The sequence below is a fragment of the Cryptotermes secundus genome, unplaced genomic scaffold (assembly GCF_002891405.2).
Source record: "Cryptotermes secundus unplaced genomic scaffold, Csec_1.0 scaffold1703, whole genome shotgun sequence".
Taxonomy (NCBI): Eukaryota; Metazoa; Arthropoda; class Insecta; order Blattodea; family Kalotermitidae; genus Cryptotermes; species Cryptotermes secundus.
The window spans coordinates 201,252-211,764 of NW_019744157.1; the positions used below are offsets into that span (position 1 = coordinate 201,252).

Below are 10,513 nucleotides of genomic sequence, written 5' to 3' on the forward strand. Positions count from 1 at the left end.
GCAGACCCAACAGCATAACGCACGCAGTCGCGAGAACAAGACGCAACAGAAACACAATACACACGATAGGGAAGAAGAGCTCCAACAGAGTAGGATGAGCATGACTGGCGTAATAAGATACGACGTAGCGATCGGGAATCCTGAACAGTTTTAATATTTTTACGATTGACATTTGTCAATATATATGATGGACATATATTTTAGTTATTTTAAAGTGAAGACAAGGCATACAATGTACTAGTTTGACGTGAATTGAGTAGCACCTGAAGATGGCATTTTTATGCCGAAACATGTAGTGAGAGTGAGAGAAGAAGATAGATAAGTGTACGCACTGCAAGACGGATTAAACAAATCATGAACTTAAATCAGTGCAACAGGACGCTAAAATATAACATTGGTAGTAGTAGTTGTTGTTGTAGTAGTAGTAGTATTTAATAACTGGTGTGATTGTACTAACTAAATTTTTATTGTCTAAATTGTGCACAATATATTGGTTTGTCTTTATTTGTGTTGTATCTTTTGCCCGTACTTACTTTATAATTGGTACTTGGGCTCTTTAATAAGCACGCAAATAAAGAATTGAATTGAATTAATTAATTGATCATTTACTTCAAATAATGTCCGTCAAATGCCAAAGCAGCCTTCAAAGGTCATCACGAAGTTTGTATATTAAAGAAATTTCAGCGTGCTTTGGAACACTTTATCTGTGCTTTTAAGTACAAAATATGTCAAAATTGAAGTCCAGTTGTCTGCGCCAGCTATGCTAACGATTTTAAGGTTGGTTGAACGGCATTGATTATAGGTGTACACACATAATGACACGGACGAATGACTCACACGACTACTTCGTATTCTAGAGACACTGGGTTTGAATCTCCAGTCAAGACGATTCAGGGCAGTTCCGGAATAGTACCTTAAAACAGGCCACAGTCACTCCCATTTCTTTCCAAATTTCACAGTTACAGCCCCCTATCAAATTCAGTGTTTTATATCCAGAGCAGTTGACAAACGCCACTGAATAAATGCAGACGCAATCAAATCTAAACTAATCAAACCTACAGGTAGTGTTATAACCTCCTCTAAAGATTTGATAGTTTCTTAGTCTCCAGGGCCTTATTTAAAGCCAGGTGCACCAGATGAAGGGATGCTGGCACTAACGTGATACAAACTATACACTGCATGTCTTAAGGCTTCAAAAATTGATGAAAATTACTACAATATTCTTGTAACTTACATTTGCAGCTGGCCGAAAATTTCGACATGTCGTTCTTCGAAGTTTCTTGTAAAGAAGACATAAATATAGGGGAAGCTTTCCTAACACTGGCACGAAGGATAAGGGAACAAAGGGACAGAAGGGTGAGTATTTTTTTATTTTATTATTTTAAAGGATAATTTAAGAAATATGGTCATAGGTATTATCCGTCAACGACGAGAAGGCGAAACAGTTAATTCAGCCTTCCCCGCATATCCTGTGCAAGCTACAAACAGCGGCATGAATTTTGGGCGAATATTACCTCTGTTCTTGGTACACAGAAACTTCATATGTCCCTAAATGAACAATAGAATATTCAATGTTTATCAATTTCTCCCTTCACTAGTCTAGTTTTCTCTTCGTTGGAGAAGAGCCCCAACAGACAGTGACTGTGAAATCATTTTTCTCCGGGTTTTCTTCGCCATAATGTATCATGCGATCGTCAAGTTTTAAAATGGTTCTTTACGTTAGGAAGGGGCATGCTTTAAAAGTGAAACAGTATAATGTGTAGTGTTTCGCACATTAAGCAACCCAAGGGGTGCTAAGAAATGAAGGAATTACCTATTTACTTATGCCGTTTCCGAAAAATGAAATATGAAATATCAGCAGTTCACTTACACACTTGTTATCAGTTGGTACATGGAGTCATCTCGTGACAATTAATGAGCGATTTGACGAAACTGTTTGATACACTCAATAAATATCATGTTAACAAGAATGGGCAGATTTTTATAAAATAAACCACGAGGAAGCAGGATCCAGTGCAACTATTTTCACTAACTGTTCGAACCTAAGTTTGGTAGAGCCGCATATCTTACAGTCGTAAGGCAGACAATTTAAGCTCTTTAAAACATGGGTTCTTTCTCCATAAATAACAGACCAGCTCTGATCCCTTTTCGCATTTAGTATGTATGTAAAGGTAACACATCCTTAACGAGATATTAGTAATCCACTTTATAGTACTAGTAAAATTTATCCCTGTAACAGGCCGTGGAAGCCCGTAGGGTTGTGAGAAGTCCAGGCTGCCACACCTTCTAGACAGTTGGTTCACAGATGGCGGTAAGGTTGTCAGTCTTCCGCGCCGGCCGCCTTTTATCCCCCAGGAAGGTTCCTGGTACTCATTTCTGTTAGAAGCTGAGTCGTCACCAGGGCCATAGTGTGGCTGGAAGGATTAGCCAAATTGAAATAAAAACCTCATCGGCACTCGAACCCGCGACCTTCCGGCTTGTAGCATAGTGCCTCACCCAACTGCGCTACCGCGGTACTACAGAATAATTCAAAGCTGTATGGTGTAGTAAGCTATAGTGGTACGTGTGTATTACTATATACTGTAGCATAGGCACCGCGTGCAGGCTGGCCCAGGGGTCCAGTCAGCCTCACACTCATTGCATACTCATAGCTTTTCCTTCCAGGGGATAAGTTGTTCAGGACTTGAAACTGACCACTCTGCTTTATCTATCGCCGAGGTTAAGAATGCGTGGAGCTATACACCACTCACCCAGACGTCTTTCATGGCGTAGTCCTTCTATAAGTACAGGATGAACCCTTGCGTTGTTGCTGATTCTATTCTCAGGTTGTTGCACCGTGTGTATGTGACGATATAGCTGGGATTGGTGCCTCTTTTGACAAGTAAAAGTCTCCCCCTCCACCGTTACTTTTGAAACATAATGCTTTATATACATAGACACTCATCAAACTGTACAATTCGATGAAGGCAGCATATACCTCCGAAACGTCGACATCATTGCCCACATCCAAACAGTGTAACAACGCTAGAACAGAATAGACTTGTGAACTACTGTGAAAGCCGATAGTCGCTAAAACCCTTACAGATTCTTCGATTTCTTTCATTGTAACACAACTTTGGTGTTTATTTTGTATATGTTTACCGTTGTGTGTCCAGGCTAGCTTATTCGACAGCTCAGAAAAACGAGATGGCTCAGAAGTGGACCTAACTAAGTCGAAAATACAACAAACGGGGGAGGCGTGGCGATGCGCCTGCTAGCTGCATCAATCACATCAACAACTAATTACCTCACCGTGCATCATTCCCTTGCTTCTTTCTTGTGGTGGGATACTGACGGCTCGGCCTCCATGTTTGGAAGTTATCACTGCATGAATGAGATCAAAGATGCAGATCGCTGTTGAGACCTAATGAAGACTGGAAGGAATTAAACCTGGAATGCAAGTAAGATTAACCCTATAGGCGCGAGGATGCCTTGAAGGAGAATGAATATGGTGACTATGAGGTGGCTGAAGCTGCAGTAAACCTCATGTAATTAATATTTAAATTACAATTCGTGTCCGCTTGACACATAATACATCGTACTTTCATTGCCGAAACGAATGCTATGAACACTCTGTGTTGGGGGGAGGGGGTAATAAAATTAATAAATTCGCTATGTGACTAAAATATCGTATCTCATTGAAGTAAATGTCACGTAATTAATGTTCTGAGTTTTAGTTGCTATCTACTTAAAAAAATATATCGCATTGTGTTACTGAAATTACTGTGTTAAATGCTCAGTTTATATAGGAATTCACACAGCTCTTCATTGGATATTTTAGGGACATAAACACATTTTTTTCTCGAAGAAATCCGAATAGACCTCGCTGGTATATCAATTTTGGGGTGTAATTATACTCGGCCTACAAAAACAAGTCCCATTGGCATGCAGATGATGAAGCTCTAGGCTTCCTTCTCTACATATACTATTATATTCCTTTTCCAGCCAAAATTACTTGATTATGTGACCAGAATGCTTATATAATTGGAGAGGAATATGGAAAGTCATGTTGGAGAGGAAAACGTACCAGGCTCTAAGGAGACGCGGAGGAGGTAGATCCATGGAATTTCTTTCTGTGGCATCAATGTGGTGAGATGTTGAAAACCGACTTTTGAAGGCAACACCCAATTGCAGTTTCTTAGTGCTGCAACATAAATTACACTATTTTATGAGTTTTGAAACTGAGTCTGACATTGTAGGGTCTGAGGGTCTCACAGCAGTGCTAGCGAAGTGGTTGAACTTCATGCTGTCATGTCTCAGAAAATATAACTCTTTGAAGTCTGACAAGGATATGAACACCTCATGTTAAGACCTTTTCAAGGGCTTGCATGACTTTCCTCGCTGGTCAATAATATCTTGAGGATGCGACCTGTTAACCTAGATTAACATCTCTGACTTTTATAGGTGGACATTGCGTGACCAACACTGATCTTTAGATGCACTGTCACATGACCTCACACCAATCGCACTTATAGCACATTGGTTATATAAATGTTTTGGACATTGACCTGTAATTGTGGTTGCTCAGCCTAAGGAACATTGCATAAATTTCAGTACCAGGTAATAATTTGGTTTGATCCTAGAAGTGGATTATATTCATATTTGTTTCCCATAACTTACATTTATTTGGAAATTCAGTTTCTTGTATGAAGTTGGTTTTATCATATAAAATTTATGTTTTGTCAGATTTATGTAATAGAACATATTTATATTTATTTAGTTTTGTTTTATGCAATTGGACATAAATGCTGTGATAAACATTTTTGCTACTATAAGCAAGCTTTGATAATATTTGTATTTTAAATATTATGTTGAAAATTATTTTCTATTTCTGCAAACAATTATAATTAAATCATAATTATGATTTAATTTGTTCAGAAGGATTAAAATGAAAGGAGGATATGTGATTCACTGAATGGTAAACTGAAGGTAATTATTATTGCAAACTTATTTTGAGAAATTTTAAAAATGAAAGGGCCTTCTTAGGTGAAATATTTTTCAAAATATTACATATATCACGTATTACCTTATATATAAAATTACAATAAAAGACAGAAACAGTGAATTGAATTATTTTATGTTGTGATATGAAGAACTTAAAAGTCTTGACTGATTACTAAACATCTCCATTCTACTGTTATGCAAATCAGTTTCAAAATGAGAATCATATTTGCTACAGTGAAGCAATTAAATGATCAGAATATGTGGATCGGTGTTCTAGTAGCAAGTAAACCAATTTAGAAACTTCTGTCAGTTATCCCACTGAAATATTGTAATAGCATTTATGGTGAGTTATTAAGCAGAAATACTTTGCAAAATTAAAACACCAATGCAACTGTTCCTCCTCTTTCTTTTCATCAGATTAATATACAGTACAGTGCTCTGTTCCATTCTAGATTTGCTGGTTTTGCACAATTAAAAGTCACTCAGTTTCTCTGTATTTTGATATGATATAATTAAAATAATTTTACCACTTTGAATTACATAACGTTGTGTGTACAGGATACATCTCATAAAGCAAATTGGTATTATTTGCAAAAAAAAGAAAGGTTACTGTTGTCTTAGATGGTGATGCCATGTAGTCTGGAAAATTTTTACAAACGTTTCAGGGGAATGTGTAGTTTCCATCATCTACCCTGAAAATAGCAGCACCTCATTCTTCCAAAATATTGATAACAATTACCAGACTACAGGGAATCACATCCCAGAATACGGTATTCTTCAGTCTCCATGGATGTCTCAAATCTTGCCACTAAAAGTAAGTTTCCCAGCTGGAATATTGTGTTAGTACTTAGAGGTGCCTATGACAGTGGATCTGTTTGGCCGTTTTTCAGCATCCTTTAATTGGACCCATGAATATATATAATTTCAGTTTTTAAATGTGCACATGGCTGTAGGAATATTTTTAATTGAATATGCCATTCTCTTCAGTTGACTGCCAAAACTCTTGGAAACACAGACACCGCTGGGCAACTAAATAAGAAAGGTAAAACTGCTCAGCTGGAATCATGAAGACTGCACGTGTGTTTATGTGTTCCCCTGTCTGTACATGCAACACATGTATTGTTCCTGAGGTCCTGAAACATGGTACCTAACATCCCATGCAGTAAATAATAACAATGAGAGGAGATATAACAGTTAAATTGGAAATTTAAGAAATGCATCATAATTAGAATTTTATTCAACTCTTCTTCACAAAATAAATGTGAGCGAAAGGAAAACACTGTTTGCATGAAATTTATGCATCATAATTATAAGCCATTTAATTATCTGTATCTGGTGTTTTTTCTAAATAAATATTCATTGTAAAGAGATTTTGCTTGTTTTTGCAGGTGTGCAGATAGCTGACTTTAATAAATATATGCCTTGAATGTGCCTCTTAAGATAGTATTATATGTGTTACATATATTAAGCAATGATTAGCTCACAATGGTAGTGTTCATAAGTGTGAGTTATGTTGTAGTTATAACTACACACAGCCAGTACAATCATATTAACTCTGTGATGAGGTTGTACAGCCTTAAAGTAATTTATAATAAGTGTATGCTAATCAAACAATGATTTCATTCATTCACTTTAAGGGTAATTGTGTTCACTGTTATTTTAAGTAATTTGTGGTAAGCCTTTTAAACCTGTGATATTTCGCAAGCAGTACAGCAAATCCCTGGTTTTTCAGAACAAAGAATGTTATGTACAACTGATTATGAATGTTGTTTCGCTTTCTCCTTTTCTAGTACTTCCATATTTCAGTCATATTCTGTTATTACTACAGAAGATTTACATCACATATCATACTTAAGACACAAGGTAAAGGGAAAATCATCTCTATGCTTAATTAATTAAGCACTATGCCATAAAGATGTATTGGGGAGTGGATGTATAGCTCAACCATTCTTCAATTTGGTGCTAGAATGAGGTGCATGATTAGTTTCATGCCCCTGGCCACTTTACCCCCAGGGGAACAGCTCCATGTAACCACTGGAGGGAAGGGTGGGTGGGCCCCAGAGCTTGTCTGGACATTTTGGAAGAGAAAAAAATATCTTTTTCTTGCTGGGAATTGCACCCCAGTTCTTTGATCATCCAGCCCATAACCAGTCACTGTACTGACTTAGCTATCCAGACTCCTTACCATAATTGAAATTTCTTGCATATATTTTCTTAATCTTCTCCATTAGTATTTCAGCTTTATTTTTACCATTTCCCCAGTATTTCGTTATATGAACTACATGCTTATGTTGGATTAGTACGTATTATTATACTTGTGAATTTCCCATAATACACTAAAGCTGGTCTTTAGATATATGGTATATAAGTATTTAATGTGTGAAATATTAGGTATAGTATGATGCCTGGCATGCATACTGAATTTGTCATTTTGATATTAATATTACATTCAGTCATCACCACCAGTGTAGTGTACTGTTCACCTTTCTCATGCAAAAATGATTGTGTGTGTAATTATAATCATTTGAGATCCGTTATCATCATCATTAACCATATTAATTTTATTATTATTATTAATTGTAAGCTTTTGTAAGTGGAAAAGAAGTGTAGACTGGAGATTTTTCTTATGAAATATACTAATCCAAAAATAGTAAACAGTGTACATCATATTTGCAACTTTCTTGTGATATGTATTCTTACATCTATAAGAAAACATAAATAACAAACCTGCTGGTCTGGAATTATTCTATAATTATGAGAGTTAAATGTGATGCAATTGCAACAGATATAGCTGCCTCCCTTTGAGATGAGTAGCTCCTGCTTCAGAGAGATGTGGCTGTATGCTAAAATAAATGGTGATTATACACAAAACAGTGTTTAATTACTAAGATCCTATCAGTTAAATTTTAATTCATTGTTTTAATTGTATGATTTAGTGAAAGGGTGAAGTACTGTTGCGTTTCAGCTACTGTTACCTCTCGTGAAAATTGCCTTTTTAATAGCTGGACATCCCATAATTCTTTATTTAATAATGAGATAAGAATCCTTATGATTCATACAAAGGAAAACCAGAAGACGTCATTTGCTTTCAAAAGCGTAATGAATTAGGTTTTTATATGTTTTCGTTGGTGGCTCCACCTTATCGTGGTGAGAGGGTTTGAGTATGCCAAGGACCCTGAGAGCTATACCAGCGGTAGTGTAGCTACTGGCAGTGCCTCCATTGCTGGATAGGTCAAAAAGTAGGCATCAGACGAAGAGAGACACCAAAAACTGATGCCAGAAGCAGCGTCATCAGCAGCGACTTGAAGCACAGAGCAAATGATGCTCGAGATGGTTCAAGTTCGTATAGCAACAGGCTTGACCAGAGTGGTTTGAACGGCTGTTGTACTGCAATGTGGAAAGCAAATGGAAAAACTACCACATTATCACTTTTCCTGGATAGTCTCTTTCCAAAAACGGAGATACCAAGTATGCGAGATGTTTCCTCTGGAGACAAAACAATCCAGAGGTAAACTACTCCCCCAATCTGATCTCCGGAGGGGGGAGTGTTTCTAGAGGAAATGTCATGCAGGCGTTACGACAAGAAAAAGTGTGAAGATCAGAAGGAACATCACGGCTACAAGATTGGAACATGGAATATAATGACCTTGAATCAAGCAGGCACATTGGAGAATTTGAAAACGGAAATGCAGAAGAATGAGGTGTCAGTTTTAGGTGTCAGTGAAGTGCGATGGAAAGGACAAGGTGAAATAAGAAGTGGTGATTATACCGTGTATTATTCTGGAGGTGAACGGGCTGAAATAGGTGTGGCAATAGTGGTGCATAAAAGTGTAGTGAGGAGTGTTGTTAAGAAGATTGTTTGTAATGACAGAATTATTGCTCTGAAATTAAAGGCGGAACCGGTAGATATACTGATTATGCAAGTGTACATGCCAACATCAGAGTATGAAGATGATGAAGTGGAAAAAGTGTATGACACAATTGAAGAAATTCTTCAGGAAGATGGAAGAGGAGACACAAACAGCATCATATTGGGAGACTGGAACAGCATTGTTGGAGATGAACCATATCAGAATATTGTTGGATCACATGGACTAGGAAGACGGAATCACAGAGGTCAAATGCTTATTGACTTTTGTGAACGAAATGGATTGATTGTTACCAACACTTGGTTCAAGAAGCCAAAGAGAAGAATTTACACATGGAAGGCACCTGGGGATTGGAAGAGGCATCAGCTGGACTACATCCTTGTGAAACATCGATTCAGAAACAGTGTGAAGGATGTGAAGACGCTTCCTGGGGCAGACATTGACTCTGACCACAACTTGCTGGTTGCCAAGTTTCAAATCAGGTTGAAGAAAATTATAAGATTCAAAAAGCGCAAACCTAGATGGGATTTGGAGAAGTTATATGCGCACAGACAAAGCGTGCATGAGACCCTAGAAGAGAAACTCAGTGCAATTGAAAGTGAAAACGGAAATGCTGAAGTTCAGTGGAACAATATAAAAGAATGCATGTTAGATACTATTAGCGAATTGGTTGGTAAAGTTGAGAAGATAGCAAGAAAACCATGGGTTACACAGGAGATGATGAGTAAAATGGAGGAGTGAAGGAAGTGGAAGAATGTCAACAATTAAGAAGGCAGGAGGAAATACAGGATACTGAGGAATGAATTGAAAAGAGCCATGGACAGGGCCAAAAAGGAATATCTTGAGAAGATATGTAATGAGATTATGGAATTTCAAAGAACAGGCCGTTATGATTTGATGTACATGAAGACAAAAGAACTAGGATGGAAAGAGAATCATGGGATTCAAAATGTTGGCATCGAAGACTCCCAGGGGAATAGAATAGTAGATCAGAGGCAAGTGCTGAAAATTTGGGAAAATTATATTTCAGAACTATATGATCGACCTAATCGGCCAGAAACCTTAGAAGTTGAACCGGAAGAAGAAGTAGATACAGACGAGAAAGGACCATATATTTTACAAAGTGAGGTGGAAAAAGCTATCAAGGAAATGAGGAAGGGAAAGGCTACAGGAGATGATGATGTACCTGGAGATGTGCTCAAGTTACTGGGAGAAGGTGGTTTGAAAACACTGACAAAACTAATGAACACCATATATGAAAGTGGAGAGTGGCCCAAGGACTTTACAGAAGTTACAATGATTGCCTTAAAGAAAAAGACAAAAGCTACAAAATGCAGCGACCATCGCACAATAAGCCTTATTGCACATACAGCAAAGATAATAGCAAAGATACTTAAAAGAAGAATTGAAAGGAAAATAGAGGATGTACTTGGAGAAGATCAGTTTGGATTTAGAAGAGGAAAAGGAACCAGGGATGCAATTGGGATGATGAGAATTATAGCAGAACGAACTTTGGAGATAGATGAAGAACTATGTGTTTGCTTCATAGACTGGCAGAAGGCATTTGACCGTGTAAATTGGACCAAATTAAAGCAGATCCTAAAGGAAACCGGTATCGAATGGCGTGAAAGAAGATTGATTAGTAAATTGTACATGGATCA

The 10,513-nt window shown here is 37.4% G+C and overlaps 1 protein-coding gene across 2 annotated transcripts in view; it reads left to right on the top strand.

The window, feature by feature from the left end:
• LOC111874607 (ras-related protein Rab-8B-like) overlaps nt 1-4,699 on the top strand; it is a 12,402-nt gene extending 7,703 nt beyond the window's left edge. The window contains exons 5-7 of one of the 2 annotated variants that reach the window (XR_002844592.2): nt 1,243-1,356; nt 3,156-3,440; nt 3,985-4,699. Coding sequence is in view for 1 of the 2 variants with exons in the window: in XM_023870241.2 (XP_023726009.2) it covers nt 1,243-1,356; nt 3,156-3,257 (216 nt within the window). In the remaining variant the exon portion in view is untranslated. Of the gene's footprint in view, nt 1-1,242; nt 1,357-3,155 lie in introns of both variants that reach the window. The other variant, XM_023870241.2, reaches the window with a different exon arrangement.
• The last annotated feature ends 5,814 nt before the right edge of the window (nt 4,700-10,513 follow it).